The sequence below is a fragment of the Gracilinanus agilis genome, chromosome 4 (assembly GCF_016433145.1).
Source record: "Gracilinanus agilis isolate LMUSP501 chromosome 4, AgileGrace, whole genome shotgun sequence".
Classification (NCBI taxonomy): Eukaryota; Metazoa; Chordata; class Mammalia; order Didelphimorphia; family Didelphidae; genus Gracilinanus; species Gracilinanus agilis.
The window spans coordinates 251178179-251196461 of record NC_058133.1 but is presented as its reverse complement, the minus strand read 5'-3'; the positions used below and the strand labels follow the sequence as shown (position 1 = coordinate 251196461).

General features: G+C 43.1%; 1 protein-coding gene across 2 annotated transcripts in view; it reads left to right on the top strand.

Annotated features, from left to right (window-relative positions):
• LOC123247523 (polyunsaturated fatty acid lipoxygenase ALOX15-like) overlaps nucleotides 1-17201 on the top strand; it is a 29047-nt gene extending 11846 nt beyond the window's left edge. The window contains exons 2-15 of one of the 2 annotated variants that reach the window (XM_044676433.1): nucleotides 3057-3212; nucleotides 4883-5087; nucleotides 5644-5725; nucleotides 5993-6115; nucleotides 6289-6392; nucleotides 7725-7885; nucleotides 9390-9533; nucleotides 10805-11014; nucleotides 13117-13203; nucleotides 13649-13818; nucleotides 14096-14217; nucleotides 15878-15978; nucleotides 16146-16313; nucleotides 16582-17201. In XM_044676433.1, the coding sequence (XP_044532368.1) occupies nucleotides 3078-3212; nucleotides 4883-5087; nucleotides 5644-5725; nucleotides 5993-6115; nucleotides 6289-6392; nucleotides 7725-7885; nucleotides 9390-9533; nucleotides 10805-11014; nucleotides 13117-13203; nucleotides 13649-13818; nucleotides 14096-14217; nucleotides 15878-15978; nucleotides 16146-16313; nucleotides 16582-16761 (1992 nt within the window). In that variant the 5' untranslated portion in view covers nucleotides 3057-3077 and the 3' untranslated portion in view covers nucleotides 16762-17201. Of the gene's footprint in view, nucleotides 1-3056; nucleotides 3213-4882; nucleotides 5088-5643; nucleotides 5726-5992; nucleotides 6116-6288; nucleotides 6393-7724; nucleotides 7886-9389; nucleotides 9534-10804; nucleotides 11015-13116; nucleotides 13204-13648; nucleotides 13819-14095; nucleotides 14218-15729; nucleotides 15979-16145; nucleotides 16314-16581 lie in introns of those variants that run through there. The other variant, XM_044676434.1, reaches the window with a different exon arrangement.
• Nucleotides 17202-18283: the final 1082 nt, after the last annotated feature.

Here is an 18283-nt window from a genome sequence, read left to right as displayed (position 1 = left end):
TGCTTCAATCTATATCATTTTCTCTGGAGGTGAATAGTATTTTTCATCATAAGTCCTTTGGAATTTGTCTTGGATCATTGTATTGCTGAGATTAAGTCATTTAGTTGATTGTTGCATAATATTGCTGTTATTGTATACAATATTCTCCTGGTTCTGCTCACTTCACTTTGTATCAGTTCATGTAAGTCTTTCCAGGTTGTTCTGAAATTATCTGGCTTCTCATTTCTTATAGGACTATACAGTAGTATTCCATTACAGTAACATATCACAACTTGTTCAGCCATTCCCCAATTGATGGACATCCCTTTGGTTTCCAATTCTTTGCTACCACAAAAAGAGCTGCTATAAATATTTCTGTAAAATAAGTCTCTCTCCACCTATTTAATCTCTTTGGGATTCAAACCTAGATAGGTCTGTTGCTGGGTCAAAGGGTATGCACAGTTTTATAACCCTTTGGGGATGATTCCAAATTTCTCTCCAGTATGGTTCTATCAGTTCACAACTCCACCAATAGTGTGTCCCAATTTTTCCACACCCCTCGAACATTTATTATTTTCCTTTTTTAATCATATGAGTCAATCTGATAGTTGAGAAGAGGTACCTCAGATTGGTTTTAATTTGTGTATGAATTTAGAGAATTTTTTCATATGATTATAAATATCATTGATTTCTTTGAAAATTGCCTGTTCTTATCCTTTGGCCATTTATCACTTGGCAAATGATTTCTTATACATTTGACTCAATTCTCTATGTATTTGAGAAATGAGGGCTTTATCAGAGAAATTTGCTGTAAAAATTTCCCTTTAGTTTCCTGCTTTCCTTCTAATCCAATGCTGTATAGTTTGGTTTTTTTAAAACCCTTACCTTCTGCCCTAGAATCAATAGTAAGTATTGGTTCTAAGGCAGAAGAGCATTAAGAGTTAGGCAATGGGGGATAAGTGACTTGGTTAGGGTCACACAACTAGGAAGTCTGAGGTCACATTTGAACCTAGGTATGGTTCTCTCCTCTAAGCCACCTAGCTGTCCCTGCTGTGTAGTTCTTTTTTTTTTTTTTTTAATTTGAAAAATTTTAATTAAGAATATTTTTCCATGGTTATATGATTCATGTTCTTTCCCTCCCCTTCTTCCATCCCCCTCCAATAACCAATGAACAATTCCACTGGGTTCTTCATGTGTCATTGATCAAGACCTATTTCCATATTATTAATATTTGCAGTAGGATGATTGCTAAGCGTCTTCATCCCCAATCATGTCCCCATAGGCCCATGTGATCAAGCAGTTGTTTTTCTTCTGTGTTTCTACTCCCACAGTTCTTTCTCTGGATGTGAATATCATTCTTCCTCACAAGTCCCTCAGAACTGTCCTGGATTATTGCATTGCTGCTAGTAGAGAAGTCCATTACATTTGATTATGCCACAGTGTATCAATCTGTGTATATGGTTCTCCTGGTTCTGCTCCTTTCATTCTGCATCAATTCCTGGAGGTCATTCCAGTTCACATGGAATTCCTCCAGTTCATTATTCCTTTTAGCACAATAGTATTCCATCACCAAACGATACCACAATTTGTTCAGCCATTCCCCAATCAAAGGGCATCCCCTCATTTTCCAGTTTTTTGCCACCACAAAGAGCGTGACTATAAATATTTTTGAAACAAGTCTTTTTCCTTATTATCTCTTTGGGGTATAAACCCACCAGTGGTACCTGCCATGTGGTTCTGATGATTACTTTTTTATATGCCATTTTGTGATCTGATAATTATTTAAATATTCACTTAAGTTAACTGCAATTCTAGGAATTATCTGACTGAACCAGGGTTGTTGTTGTTCGGGTTTTAGGGGGAGGGAGAAAACTGGAAATAAGAGTTAGCATTCAATTTTGAAGGAAATTTAAAACTAAAGAGTAATTTAGGCCTGATAAACAGAAAACAATGTTTAAAAAGACCCATGCCCTGATAATTAGAAGAATGAGAGGGACTAAAAGGAAGACAACTGGTTATTTCAGTAATCTTGGCACAAAGTAGATGAAGGTGTGGACTCATGAGTTAGCTGTGGGAATAGAGAGGGACAGGCATGAATGATATGAAGAACTGTGAAGATTTAATGAAGAACTAGATTTAAAAAATGACTATGCATCCCAGGTTTCCCAAAATAGACCAGTTTTGAAAAAAAGAATAGTTTTAACTACAACTTGAAAAAAGAATGTTCTCGTCAGATCAAGTATTCTAATTTTGGGAGAAGAAAAATATCACAACAAAGATGCAACTTTTCCCTCCTATTTTTCCCCAACTTCTTCCTTAATTCCCTGTCTCCCTCCTTCCAGACAGCCATTGCCTCTTTTTTAATGCTTGGCTCATAGTAGATGTTAAATAAGTGTTTATTCTCTGGTTGAGCTTCCTTCCCTTAACATCCCTGGCTCCCAACATTAGTATGCTTCCATGAGGGAAGCCCTTAACATCCCTGGGCTCCTTGGTCAACTGAGGTCCCTTCCTTCCAGCTCTAGAGCTATGATTCTATTGGGATCCTTTGTTCAATTTCTCTTCACTTCTTCCCTGCCCCTCTTCTTTTGTCTACCTTTATCTCTGAGACTTCCTATTTCTCTCCTTCCCCTTTGTCTCTCGTTTCCTTCCCTTCCCCTTGTCTTCCCTTCCTCTAGTTTTTTCCCCATCTTTTTCCTTTCTCTCCTCCTCGCCCTTATTCTCTCTTGTTTTCCTCTCTAGGATCTCTCAAGCCCTCTCCCTCCCCATCCCGTTCCTTCTCTGTTTCTTTTCTCCCTCTTCACTCTCTCCCCGAGGTAGGGAGGGATCGAAGGGTTAAGGATTCTGATTGAGGGGGCCTAGGGAAAACACCCGGGTTGGAACGGTGGAGATAGGAACGTGTCACCCGGTGCTTTACTCTGAGCCGCACCCTCGAAAGGTTTTGCAGCCAACACTTGTTTTTTGGAAAGATAAGTCCGGGGATGCGGGTCCCGCATTTATCAAGCAGGGGCCCCGCCCAGCTCCGCCCGACCGGGTCCCAACCCGTTAAATAAGGCGCTTTTCTCCCTCCCTCACCGCAGTGACTCTACTCTCCTGACACTATGGGCCGCTATCGTGTTCGCGTGGCCACTGGGAGCTCCGTCTTCGCGGGGTCTAAAAACCAGGTTCAGCTGTGGCTAGTTGGGGAGCTTGGAGAAGCGGCGCTGGAGCTGCGACTGCGACCCTGTCGCGGAAAGGTTAATGAGCTCTGGGAGATGCGAGCCCTGGCGACCCAAAGGCCCTTCGGGGGATGCCAGGGTCTGGGAGGAGGTGCTTTCCACGTGAGATGCCTAGCACCAGGGATGCCCGAATCCCAGACGGACTAGAATTTGGAGGCTGAAGTTTAGGAGGATTTCTAGGTGCCCTTGGTTGGTCCCGTTTTCTTAGAGACTGTACCTTCTCCTATCCTAATCCAAACTAGCTGCAGGCGTCGAAACCCCAGATCCTCCCTCCTTTCCCTCCTTTGTCCAGCTCAGCGTCTTTCCCCGACTATGGAGGGCCGGCCATTACCACTCACCCCAGCGGTGGTTTAGGTGATTGGATCTCGGCCAGAGAATTGATTGATTTCCATTCCAAGGAAACAAGATTCTCTTTATTATAAGAGAATCTAGTAACAGAGTAGCTAGGATAGTAAGTAATTAAGGAGGCAAGGAGGTGTGGTAAGTAAAGGGAGAGGGACAGGAAAAGATGAGGAGCCGTTGCTGCCCCGTGTCCCCAGGGGACAGGTCCCTTTATCCTTATCCTCGGTTCACTCCCTTTGTCGATTCTGGGGATGCAAACCGCAGTGACGCTAATACGGCAGGGAAACGCCTGGGGCAACTGTAGGTCCCTCGTGCCCGATTCTGGGCAGATTCCAGAGGAGGGCAGTGAGGGTGGAAATTGAACCCAGTCCTGTGTGACCGGGGAACTGAACCACCTGTGCTTGCCCAGAGACCCCGACCAAGGACCGAGGTTATGGCCAAAGGTTGATGTGAGGCCTTTTCGCATAAATGTGAATCATGTCTTATATGAAGGGTAGCCCCATTCTAGTCAACCAGTTGTTTCTGTGTTCTTCTGATTGCTTTCAGCTATGTTATAACCAGAACTTTCCCTTCCCCTTTTCATCTCTATCTACCTCTCTTCTCTATTGGAAACTGAACCCTCCTGGGGTGGGTGCCAGGGGAGTAGGGTGTGTCAAATCTGGATGTAACTCTGCTACCTTTCTCCTCTTCCAGAGATTTCACAAGCCAGCCACTCTGGGAGCCTTTGAGGTGGTCCCAAGCTTGTGTCATGAAAGCATTTGAAATTCAGGACAGAATGATACAGAGAAGGGTAGAGGCAGCCTGAAAGGAGAGAGAGATCTATTGGCATCCCTTTCCCTAAAGGACCTTTATTCAGATATCAGGGAAGGAGGAGGTCAGGCAAACTGTTAGGTTTTCTCCCATCCCCTGAGCCCCTTTAGGACTCAAACCTCCCCTTTTTTTTCACCCACACAAATATTTATTCCCAAGCACCTTGAGCCGTAGATCTGGGATACAGCCATAGCATTCCTGTTTTATTTTATGTTAACATTTCTTAATTGACCCCCAAGATCCCACAGGAGAACTCTTCCCCAGCCAACTCCCAGCAGGAGAATGAGGGACCAACTTCCTCCCTTCCTTTCTCTTTTTTTGTGTCTCCCACAGCTTCCTGAATTGAATTTCCACCCTTCCTGTCTCACAGTCTTCCAATCTCCTCTTTACTTCTTTTCTTCAGAAACAGGGAGACACCTGTACTGAGGGGGTGGGGTGACAGACCAAGAGAGGCAGAGAGGGAGTGTCCTTCCCTGGGACTCCACTTCCTTGTATCATCCCCTCAGTCTGACCTTTCTCTACCTTCCCTCACTCAGGAAGAGGAATTTAATGTAGAAGTCTCCAAGGTGCTGGGTCCCCTCCTGTTTGTGAAGGTGCGCAAACATCGCATCCTCACTGAAGACAACTGGTTTTGTGAGCGAATCACTGTGCAAGGCCCAGGGGACAGTGGAGTGGAGGCTACATTCCCATGCTACCGCTGGGTGCTGAGTGATGGCATCCTCTGCATACCTGAGGGCACTGGTAAGGGGGAGACCCACCAACTGACCTACTTTCCTTCCTTTTGTGTATACCATAAAGTTCCACAATCTCATCCTGCCTTTCCTGCTCTCAGGCCTCTTTGCAGGCTACCGGCACCTGCTCTTCTCTTTCGCCCAAGCCCTTCTTAATCATAAGATTAAGGGTACCCAAGAAGAGATAAAAGCTATAAATTTTGCCATCTCAGAATCTGACAGAGTTTTTCTGCATCTCTTCTTTGTTTCTAATGCAACCTATATTCTAAAATGTCTAATGTTGGCCCTCATTTGCAAATTTCTCCAAAGCAGGGGCCTGAGGCTTCTCTTTGTATCCCTCACAGTGTCTCCTCATGTAATCGACATTTATTAAAAATAACTGAATTGGATTGGAAAGAGATGAAGGAGCTGTTGAGGACAATAAGGGAGATATCTGGAGCTGTGAGATATTAGGGGCTGTGTGTAGGCGGGTAGGGGAAGATTGAAAAAGGGGCAGAAGACTGGGGAGGAAGCCTCTAATCTTGGGCAAGAATGGGATTAGCAAAGACTTTCCTTTGTTCCCCCAGCCCGTACAGTCAGGAATGACCCTCAGGGATTCTTCAAGAAGTATAGAGAGGAAGAGCTGGAGGAGAGAAAGAAGAAGTACAGGTGAGAAAGGGTAGTTTTTCCAGATATGGGCCCTGAAACCTCAAAGACCTTTCCCCACTTCCTTTCAGTTTTGAACTCCATTCTCAAACTCCCTCTGCCCCCATAACCATTTTAGGTTTGACACCACTAGATCCTGTTCCCTTAGATAATGACCCCTTTATTGAGCTCAGGTCTTCCCCACTCTTGACAAGTCATTCCTGTTCCTAACCAAACCTCAATCATAACCACCCAATTAATGAAACCATATTTCTACCTCAACCACCACAGTTGGAACTCGTGGAAGGAGAATGTAGTCCGGACAGTCTCTGGGGCAGGTCTGTCTGATCTTCCTTTGGACGAGAGATTTCATGAGGAGAAGAGAATTGACTTTGAGTGCTCCCTGGCCAAGGGGTGAGTAAGATTGAACCTGTAGGTGCCTGGATTGTTGACATAAGCCTGTTTGGGAGAAAGCTGGGTTCTAGAAAACTTCATTCTCAGGAAGAGGAGGTTTTCTCATCCTCACCTCTTCTCTCCCTCTTGCCCTCTTCCTTACTTTCTCCTTACTCTCACTCCTGCTCCCAAAGGCTAACAGACCTTGCCATCAAGGATACTTTAAATATCCTGAGTTCCTGGAAGACTTTGGAAGATTTCAACCGAATTTTCTGGTGTGGTCAGAGCAAGCTGGCAGGTCAGTGACACCTACCTTTAGATTTCACATCATCATCTTAATTTAATGATTTCAACTGATCCGCAAAATTCCTTTGTGAGGTAGGCAGGACAGAGCAGATTTTATTATTCCTATTTTACAAATAATTACTCATCATTTCTAAGTGATGGCTAGTAAGGCCCAGAGATGTCATGATCAAAAGATAACGTGGAAGAGGCAGCTAGGAGGTTCAGTGGATGGAGAGACAGGCCTAGAGAGGGGAGGTCCTGGTTTCAAATTGTGCCCCCTGGGCAAGTCACTTTAACTCTCTTTGCCTAGTCCTTACCACTCTTTTGCCTTGGAACCAATACACAGTATTGATTCTAAAATGGAAGATAAGGTTTGTTGGTTTTTTTTAAATTTTTAAATATTTTTCATGTTTACATGATTCATTTTCTTTCCCTCCCTCTTCCCTTCTACCTTCCAGAGCCAAGCAATTCCACTGGGTTGTACAAATGTTGTCACTTGATACCTATTTCCATATTATTCATTTTTGCTATAAAGCGATTTTTTAAGGCCTAAACCCCAAATTAGATACTCATATACACATGTGATAAGTGATTGTTTTTCTTTTGTGTTTCTACTCACATAGTTCTTTCTCTCAATGAGGTAAAGCATTCTTTCCCATAAGTCCTTCAGGAGTGTCCTAGTTGTTGCATTGCTACTAGTAGCAAAGTTAAAGTGGAAAGTAAGGATTTTTAAAAAAGGTGACAATGGTAGAACCAAGATTCAAATCTAAACCTCATGACTCTGAATCCAGTGCTTTTCTTTATTATACCACTTGATTGAAAACACCCTTCCCCAAAGAACAGGCATGATCTGTTTGTTTTTTGGGGTCTGGGGGGTGTCAGATTTGAACCAGGACCTTTCACCTGTAGGCCTGGCTCTCAATCCACTGAGCCACTTAGCTGTCCCCAATGATTTGTTCTTAATCTTCAAAGGCTTAGGTTTAAAAATACATCTTCTGACACCAAGCTAAGTGTTTATTATAATTATCTAGAGTTCCCTTTTATACAAAGCCACACAAATCATAGAGGAATTTAAAGCTGAAAGGGACCTTCAGCTCATTTAGAGCTAATTTAGTGGAACTACCTCATTTTACAGAGAAGGAAAAAGGGGCCTAAAGAGGGGAAGTGACTTACATCCTTAAAGCCTCAATTTGAGTAAGTGGCATAGCCAGGATCTTTTGATTACAAATCTATGCATCCCCCCCCCCAAAAAAAAAAAAGAAGAAGAAGGCTGTGGGGGGCATGGCTGAGGCAAAGAGTTGGGTTGTAAAGGGGCCCAAGTCAACTCTCCACCTTAACTCCACAGAGAAGGTTCGGGATTTGTGGAAGGAGGACTCATTCTTTGGATATCAATTCCTGAATGGTGCTAACCCCATGCTCCTGAGGAGATCCACCAAACTTCCAGCCAGATTAAAGCTGCCTCCAGGCTCAGAGGATCTTCAGGCAGAGCTAGAAAGACATTGTCAAGTATTTACCTCCTTTTTTTTTTTAAGTTTGTTTTTTTTTATCTGATAGCCTATAATATACACTTTCCCTTCTATTTCTATGAAATAAAAAGGCAAAGCCTGGTTTTCTGGGATCCTAGTCAGTATAACCTTTAAACTTAAGTGGAGATGAGTTGAAGGTGATAGTGCACGGAGTCTTTCATGCTATCTTTATAAACAAGAAAAAAAGACAGGGGGCTAGTACAGGGTAGGTAGGTGGGTTTGGAAATACTTGAATAACTACATCCAAAAAAACAGTTATCATTTGGGGCCATGTTAACCTTTAATTGAGGGTCCTCAAGGATCTACTTTTTTTTTTTAAACCCTTAACTTCTGTGTATTGACTTATAGGTGGAAGAGTGGTAAGGATAGGCAATGGGGGTCAAGTGGCTTGCCCAGGGTCACACAGCCGGGAAGTGTCTGAGGCCAGATTTGAACCTAGGACCTCCCATCTCTAGGTCTGACTCTCAATCCACTTAGCCACCCAGCTGCCCCCCAAGGATCTACTTTTGATCCCATGCTACTGGGCAGTTTCACCAGTGACTTAGCTGCAGGCCCTGAGATCATGCTTCTTTACTTAGCATATGACACTCCATTTCCAGTCTTCATGACTTTGCAGAAGTGATTGTTTCTCATGCCTCAGAGTCCCCCACCCTCTTCACCTCTGCCTCTTGGAAAAGAGCTCTTCACCTCCAATAGGGGGCACAGCTGAAGAGCTCTGTGGGGTAATGAGGTGTGGAAATGAATGGAGAGCCAGTGAACCATAGAAGGAATAATTTAAGAAGGGGGGATTAGGGAACACTCAAGTAACCAAAAGATGCACTTGGGGAGATTAAAAAAAAAACAACCTGACATTTTTAGTGTCTTTGGATATTTAAATATTTATGTACAGAAGAGGTTTATAGAAGAGGTGTATGATTTGTTCTGTTTGTCATCAAAGGACAAAACAAGGAGTAATGGCAAATTGAAGCAGATTTAAGTAAGGGAGGAAAGTCCTAGCATATAGAACTATCCCAACATGGAATGGGCTGCCATGGAAAGGTGGTGCCTTTTCCTCTTTTAAAGTCTTGAAATGAAGTTTATATGTGACCACTTTGGGGGAGATTGTAGAGTCAAGTATAAGTTGCCCAAGATGGCCTTTTGGTTCCCTTCTGATACTAAAATTCTATAATTCTGAAGAATAACTCATAGGAGCCAGAAATGGAAATACATCAAGAATCCTTGAGTGAGAGGAACCAGAGGAAAAAGATAAACCCACTTTTTGATGGAGGAATACAAGATACCCACTAAAGGGACAAAGAAAAGAGATGAAATGCAGAGAGCAAACTAGGGCTTGGAGGTGGATATGGGGTTATGTTTGAAATGAGAGGCTGGATTTTCAGGAGGGAGAGCTGATCAGAGAGGGCTCTTGTGAAGCAGGAACTAGAAGATTCCAGAGCTCACTCTTCACCTCCATCTCACCCTCTTCCCTTCTCCACTATCAACAGGCAGGCTCATTGTTTGAAGCTGACTTCTCCCTCTTGGATGGGATTCAGGCCAATGTGATCCTTTGTTGCCAGCAGTACTTGGCGGCACCCCTCGTCATGCTGAAGTTGGAGCCAGATGGGACATTGCTGCCCATGGCCATACAAGTAAGGAGGCCCAGATACCCTTTCACCAAGACAGCAAACAACTTCCCCACCCTACCCTTTTGCACTATTTTCAGTAAACCTTGTAGATTAGCAGAGTTAGGAAAGAGCTTTTCAATACCAGCTTAATTGGATTATAGATTTAGAGCTGGAAAGGTCCCTTTAGGTCATCTAGTCCAGTCCCTTCATTTTACAGATGAAGAAACAGTGGCAGAGGCTAGATTTGCATTCAGATCCTCTGATACCAGGGCCAGTTCTCTTTCCATTGTACTATATCAGGGCTTCTTATAAGCAGAGGGGAAGAAGCCAGTGGAAAAGGAGAAAATGAATATAGGGATAGGGACTGAATCTGTGATTTCACTAATATAGGGATGTCCCAGGTAAAGAAACTTCCCTCAATGTAATTGAGTACCTTCTCAGAAACTTATAGTTAAAAGGAATAGAGAGCCTAAATAAGTTAAATGACTTACTCATGGTCAGTATGTACCAGAGGCAGAGCTTGAACTCTTATCTTTCAGGCTAACTCTCTAATGGGTCAGCTGTCCTATCTTTGATCATGGCCAATGCCTTTCAAAGAACCAGCTTGGTGGCACAGTGGATGGAGTGCTGGACCTGGAATCGGGAATACCCATCTTCTAAAATTCAAATCTGACCTCAGACACACTAGCTATGTGACCCTGGGCAAGTTATTTAATCATGTTTGCCTCATTTTCTTCATCTGTAAAGTGAACTAGAGAAAGAAATGGCAAATCATTCCAGTATCTTTGCCAAGAAAACCCCAAAACATGATCTTGAAGAGTCATACAACTGAAACAACTGAACAACCAGTGACTCTGAAGAGTCAGAGAGAGATAAGATCAAGGGCTCATTTGAAGTGTTTAGTTATATCTGGAAGAGAAATTCTTCTTCTTCTGGGAAAGTAGGGAAGGAAGAAAGGATGAAGATATAAAGAGATTTTCAGATAAATGAGGGATCTCACTATGGATTGACCTTGATTCTCACCTAAATTGGGGGAGTGGGTCAGGGAGGAAATGGGAGGCTTGAAGAGATTGGGAAAAGTATACAGTAGCCAGCATAGGAAATGCCTTAGCCAATCCAAAAGAACTAAATAAAATGACCCTCTGAGTAGAGAAAAAGATTCCAATGAAACTAAATCGTATGATAATCTCAAGCGGCTGGCCCATTCTCACAGCCACATGTATGCATTTATCCCCTTTTTTCCTCCACTCCATCATTTTAAGGATCCTGCACTCTGGATCTTCTCTCTGTTCTAGATCCAGGTACCTGGCGTGGGTTTACCAAATCCACCGGTGTTCTTGCCCTCTGATCCCCCTATGACATGGCTCCTAGCCAAAGCCTGGGTCAGGAGTTCAGACTTCCAGCTTCACCAACTGCAGTTCCATCTGCTGAGAGGACATCTTATGGCTGAGGTGATCTCTGTGGCCACAATGAGGTGCCTCCCAACACTGCATCCCATTTTCAAGGTATCTCACCTTCCCTCTTAATGCTCAGATACAAATTTAGGTGGAGAGGGCAAGCATTCCATATACATTATTAGGCATCTTCTCAATTAATAAAGAGGTTCATTTACTCAGTGTGCAGACAAGAAGCCAGAGATACTGTCTGAACCTCATGGTTTTTGTTTTTACTTGTTATGAAGAGGAAGGGCTGCTGGTTCCCTTCTTCCTCCTCACCTCACCTCCAAGGCTTAGGTGACTGGTAGTGGAAACAGATGAAGACTCAGCAAGAGGCTAAGAGAGCAGTGAGGGGACAGGGACAGAGGAGGCAGCAATGGCCAAGCCATGGGACCCAGTAGGCTGTAGAAGATGACAATCAATCAAAAAATATTTAGTAATTGCCTCCTATTTTCCAACTATTATGTTGGGCTCTAGGGATAGAAAAACAGAAGTGAAATAATCCTTGCCCTTGATGACTTTACAGTCCTTCGTGAGAGACAACAGGGACCTAGAGAAGTGTAAAGTACATAGTAATTTGGGAGGAGAGCACTAGCAGCTGAGGGGAATCAAGAAAGCCTTCATGGAGAAGGTGGTACTCAAGCTGAGCATTGCAGGAATAAGGAAAATATTTTACTGAATGGTGCAAGGTCAAAAAAGTTTGGAGAAGCCTGCTGTGAGGAAACTCTGGAGGAGAAGATGAAGATCCATATCAGTTGTCCCACTTATCATCTTTGGGAGTGTCCTGGGGTACTAAGAGGGCTTTAGAGGAGGCAGGATTTGTTCTTGACTTCCGGGTGGGATCTCTATCCACGATGTCATTAATGCTTGTAGAAATAAATGAACAATAAATGTTTTTAGACACTTTCCACTCAGAAAATCTACATAGGTTTCCTTCTCTAGGAAGCCTTCCTCCTCTTAGGAATAAAAGATAAAATGACTAAGGCAACAAAGGTTCAACCTTCTGCACATATTAATTTATTAAACAATGCATGGTAATTGCCCATAGGATCCTGAATATAGGGGGAGACAGACCTTTATATAGACTTATATTTTCAAAAACAATTAGTCAAATAAGGCCAGTTAAGTAAAAGGAAACAATACAACATTAGGTAATCTGATTTCTAGTTAGAAGAAAGATTAGGGACTTTTCAAGTTGGAAGAGTGAGAGCAAAAAAAATGTGAAATTCCCAGAATTCAGGAAAAGAGATGTCCTAATCCCTCTGTCTGTATATGGTTAAATGAATATTGAAACAGTATGGGGCCAGTTTTCAGACAAGACATAGGTTGCTTGAGATGTACAATTATGAGAAAACTCCTTACATCAGTCTTGGAATTTGACTGCATTTCTGGCCAGTATAACTTAGGTCCTTGGTTAAGGGTCTCAGCAGGTACAGGTGATTCAGTTTCCTAGCCAGTCAGGGTTAGTTTCAAACAATGCTCCCAGTTCCCACAATTGAATAAACTCACAAAACGAAATTTGGCTTAGGCCTATAATTGAATAGAAAGAGAACTAAACATGCTCCAGAATTGTTACAAGACGGAGTGGGTGTAGTTCACTCTGTTGCCTCAGTTAACCACTTTTTGCTGCCTTAATCCTCTAATTCCTTCATTCTGCCTTCTTCCTCTCTTATAAGTGAGGAATTTGAGTCCCAAAGAAGTAAGTTTTTGTTTGAGGAGGTTGGACTAGATATCTTCCAGAGTTCCCTCACAACTCTAAAATCTGATTTTTTTGATCATACAACTTCCATTGGGGATTCTACAAAGGAAAAGAGTAGTTTCTTTACCCAACAATGGTGGGAGAAAGGGGGAGATATATGTAAACAACAGAAGGTAGAATTAGGTGGGTTTGTCACACCTAATTCCTGTGATATATGCAAATGAAACAGACCTATTTAAGATGTGTAGAAACCTTTGCAATTAAGAACAAAAAAGGTATATTGAAAACAATCAAAAGGGAGCTTGCAAAGAAACCTAGACTTGCAAAGGCCCCTTGAGAGATCTTGACCATCTTACCAGAAATCATTTCTCTGAAAGGCAGCACCACTTTTCACAAAGACAACAGTACTGTCCACCTCTGGCTTCTCTTTTGGGCCCTATGCTTCCCTCTTTTCTGTTAATCCCCTAAATAGATCCTGATCCCTCACCTTCGATATACTATGGAGATCAACATCAGGGCCCGGACAGGACTTGTCTCTAATGGGGGAGTATTTGACCAGGTAAGAGGGGATGAAGAGGCAAATGTGTGTGTGTGTGTGTGTGTGTGTGTGTGTGTGTGTGTGTGTGTGTGTGTGTGTGTGTTTTGCAAACTGGAGTAATTGCATTAAATCCTGAAATGTGAATTCTGGGAAATCTATGTTGAAGTGAAATAACGGTCCCAATCTATACTTTGGGGACACAATGAGAAAACTCCAGAGATGTTCTTTTGAACTCCAGTGCCAATGATTTGAAGGATATTCTCTCTCATCTCATTGATTCTGTTCTAGTTAATACCTACCTCAGGTTTCTTTCCTTCCTATTTATTAATGATATCAAGATTTCTTCTTGTTTGAATTTGGATCCTTTGTGACTTTCTGATGTTTGTTGAAGAATTCCTAGCCTGACCTTAATCATGAATCTTCTCCTGATTAATCAATCCTGGCCTCATCCCCACTTTTTCCTTAGGTAGTGAGCACTGGTGGTGGAGGCCATGTCACTGTACTCCAGAAAGCAGGGAAGTATCTGCAGTATAGGTCACTGTGTCCACCCTATGACCTGGCTGATCGAGGGCTGCTGGGGGTATCATCTTCCTACTATGCTCAAGATGCTCTTCGGGTCTGGGACATCATCAAAAGGTAAAACTATCAGGGAACAACATGCATCTCTGAGGAGTCAGAGGGATGAATTAGAATGTTTTCTGTGGAATGAGAGGTTAGAGATTGGAGCTCCCCCAGTCCTACATCCCCAACTAACTTCTTTGGTTTTTAAACCCTTACCTTCCATCCTAGAATCAGTACTGTGTATTGGTTCCTAGGCAAAAAACAATAAGAGCTAGACATTGGGGTTAAGTGACTTGCCCAAGGTCAGATAATTAACTTCTCGAGTCTGTTTATATTCTCTCTTGGTGGACAGGTATGTGGAGGGAATAGTCTATCTCTACTACAAAGGGGATGAGGATGTGGAAAATGACACAGAGCTACAGGTTTGGTGCAAGGAGATCACTGAAATTGGGCTTCATGGAGCCCAGGACCGAGGTAAGACAAATATCCCGTCCCCGAGACTTTTCACAAACCCACCTACCTCCTCCCTGTCATTAACTTCCCCACCTTTGCCCCTCAGCAAGACTCTTAGTCAGCTCATCATCTGCCAACTTTCTACCTCATATTTCTTCAGCCAGGTATATCCCTTAGAGTCCACTAGTCTAGGAAGCTGTTCTCTCCAGCATCTGACAGCAGATTATTTCAAAGTCCTCATATATTTATATTCTAATTTGAATTAGAATTATGTTTACATATCTTCAATTCAATTCAACAAAATTAAGCACTGGGTCTAGGTCATAGAATAGATAAAATGAAAATTTAAACAGACTCTGCCCATGAGTTTAGTCAATAAGGAAGGAGATGAAACATGCACAAATAAAAATGGTACCAAATAGTGTGATGAGGCCAAAAAAATCACAGAGTTTGAGAGCTGGAAGGGACTTCAGCAGACATCTAGTGCAAACTTTATCCAGAGGGAATCCCCACTACACTATAGTGGTCACATGCTGTTTGTCAACTTTTGGACAGCTCTAATTATTAGGAGAGCACTTTGCTTTGTTTTGTTTTCCCCTGATGTCAAGCCTAAATTGGCCTCTTTGTGATTTTGTACCCGCCCTTGGCCCTGCTCCCTGGGGGGACAGACAAGACAAACCTCATCCCTCTTCTAGATGAGAGATCTTTTTTCTACTAATCCTCATACAAAATGGATTCAAGGCCTTTCACCTCATGGTTACTTTCTTCTTGGCACTCTCCAGCTTATTGACATCCTTCTTAAATGGGGGCCAGTCAGCTACTTTGGGAAGGAGAGCCAGGCAAGGTGTTTGTTCTAAAAGATTTGTGCTCTTAACTATTTTATCTTCTCTGCTGGGAAGCAGCTACAGAATAGTGGGCCTTAGAACTAAGAAGACTTGGGTTCTAGTTTTATCCCAAATGTCTACTGGACGTGTGACCCTGGGCTCTCTAAAACTAAAACTTGCAGAGCAGGTGATCTGAATTAGAGGAAGTTTTCCTCATTGGGAGTTCCATATGCCAATGGAACAGGGTCAGACCTAATTTTTTTCTTTATGAGTGTGCTTGCTTTGTGGCTTGGTATCTGTTGGCTCCTCTAAATCACTCAGCTATCTCACCAATTCAGCTCAAGCTCTATAAGACTAGATAAGCACAAGTTCTGATTAGGCTCTACCAGTCAAGGATGACTAAGAGTATCTTAGACTGTATAACTACCATAGAAAGACCAGCCTACTTAGCCCATTTGGCTACTGAGTAATGAATTTTGGGGCCAGAATAAATCTTGAAGAACATATACGTTTAGAGGGAAACTAAAAACTATAGTAGTAAATGCTCTACCCACACAGATAAAGTGACAAACATAAAAGTTTTATAAACATAAAGTATTGTAGTAGCCAGCCCCTATTGCCTAATGTGCAGAGCACAAAGGAGGAACTCAATGAATGTTTGTTGAATGAATGATAATCACCAAAAGAGTGGAATCTGTCTTCTCCACAGATAATCCACTAAAACAATTCCAGATGTTTCCTCACCCTTCTCTGAACCTAAAGAACCCAGACTACTACCCCCAAGACTTCAACCGGTTGCTATTATACATCTGCCACAACCTTACCCAAGCTCCTCTTCCTCTCTTCACAACTTCTAGAGTTCCCCACCTCCTTCCATTCCAGGGAAGAGCTCTGCTGGTTTGTGGCCATGTGTATCTTCACTTGTACCGGTCAGCACTCCTCTGTCCATCAGGGACAGGTATACCTACTGTATCATGAAGTTGGGCTGGAAAAGGGATGAAGCCTAGATTTGCTTGTGGATTGAGGTGGGAGGTGGAGTGGGATTGATTGTATGGGAAGCTTAAGAATCCATGTGCCTTGTTCTCTGAGTGACTCTAGGCTGTGCTGTCTGTTTCCTCCTTCCAGCTGGACTGGTACGCCTGGGTTCCTAATGCCCCATGCACTATGCGTATGCCCCCACCCACCACAAAGGATGTGACTCTGGAGATGGTGATGGCGACTCTGCCCAATTTCCATCAGGCATCCCTCCAGATGTCTTTAACATGGCAACTCGGGCGAGCACAGCCAAACATGGTGAGGGGATTGGGGTGTAATGTTGGGAGACAGTTACCTGGAATGAAACATTTATTATAAAAAACGAATGGAGTTGGAGAAAATCTGGGCTTGAATCTCAGCTCTGACACTTAACTGGCTTTGTGGCCCTCTGAATCTGAATTTCTTCTATAAAATGGGAGGAATTGAGGAGAGGACTGCCAGTTCTTTCTTTTTCTGTGGTCCCATTTTAGAGGACCTCTTCCCTGGTCTTTGGGTTGATCTGTATGTTTTTTTCTTTCTGGCCCAGGTTCCTCTGGGACAGCACAAAGAAGAATACTTCTCAGGCTCAGCTGCCCTGGCAGTGCTGAACCGCTTTAGGGAAGAGCTGGCTGTCCTGGACAAAGAGATCAGAGAGAGAAATTCGAAGCTGGATCTACCCTATGAATATCTACAGCCAAGTAGAGTGGAGAACAGTGTCACCATCTGAGCCCTCCCCAAGCCTACCCAACTGCAACTTCTCAAACTTACCAGGAGCAAAGCTGGTGCTCCCTTTGCTTAAATACTAGCCCTCTATATGCATTCCCTAACATGCTTCAGAGCCCTCTCCTCAAAGCCCTCTACCTAGATGGAAAAGAAAGATAAATAAAGCTTTTATTATTCACTGATATGAACATTGCGCTGAAGTCAGAAGTAGGAATCCCGTCAGCCACAGCTGGGTGATTTTGGACAAGTCATTTAGGCTTTCCTCCTTAACTGCGTGTCTATAAAATGAGAATGACTACTAGTTACAGGAGGGGTGTGAGGAAAAGCTTTAGGTAAACAGAAATCTAGAATAAGGTGGTTTATGTCACAGAACATAGTTGATTTGTGCTAGAAAGGGGCTTAGAAATCATCATGTCTAACTATGAAACTTCATTTTATTTTAATTTTTTCTTTATTAAAATGCAAAACATAATTCCATATTATTCATTTTTGTAAGCGAATAATTTTATAGACCCCAAACCCCAAAACATATATCCAAATAAGCAAGTATAAATCATATGCCATGAAACTTAATTTTAAAGAAAACTAAAGCCTAAAGAATTCAGTTAGATTAAAACTGCATGAGATTCAGAAAATTAGCTTTGGTTTTAGAGGAGGAAACTGACGCTACTTTCTTTCCCGCACCCATCTCCCTGTCTCCCCTGCTTTATAACGCCAAACGATAAAAAAGCAAAATTTTCCTTTCTCTGAAACCCCAGGTCTATTTCTTATTGCCCACCCAGGCAGTCACCCCAATCACCCCAAAAGAAACTCCATGTGGGAAAGTGGAAGCTGAGATTCTGAGAAGGGTGGGGACTGGGTAGGCACACAGGTGGACATGGGGAAAGCTCCCCCACTAAAACTTTCGAGCTTACTTGGAGGAGACACATCAGACAGAGCAACTTGCCCCTTACTCTTCTCACAGCAGCCAGTGGCCCCAGATGTGGTGGGTCACTAGAGTGCTTATGGTCCCCAGGAATTTAGCCTTCTTCCAACCAGGTGCAGCAATGGTTGGTCGGGTAGTGTGGAGAGGAAGAAATGGGGCACAGGTCAGCAAGGGGGTGAGGATGTGAAGGGGAAGTTGGGGGATTGAGCAGTCTGGATGCCCTGCACTGGGGCAGTTGAAAAAGGATCTTGAAAGGACTCTAGGCTGGGGATTTTTCCCCCCACACTGGGATGATGATTCCAGTCTGGAGAACAGGATAATGACAAAGTTGGAGCAGAAAGTACATCTAGGACACTCCTGATCCTGGTCAAGTATATTGGCCAGGAAGAAACCTTGAAAGGGAATGGTCAGGGACTATGCATGGCCTTCTGGGATGCCCAGGAGGGACCATTCACCTCAGAGCCAAAAGGATGGGTTGGGGAGAGGTGTGTAGAAATAATGCTAGCCTTGGAACCACAGGATCTGGAAATCAGTTCCCCACTAAATAAAGTAAGGATTTATCCCAGACATGCAGCTTATAGAGGAAGTTGAGAAAAGCAAT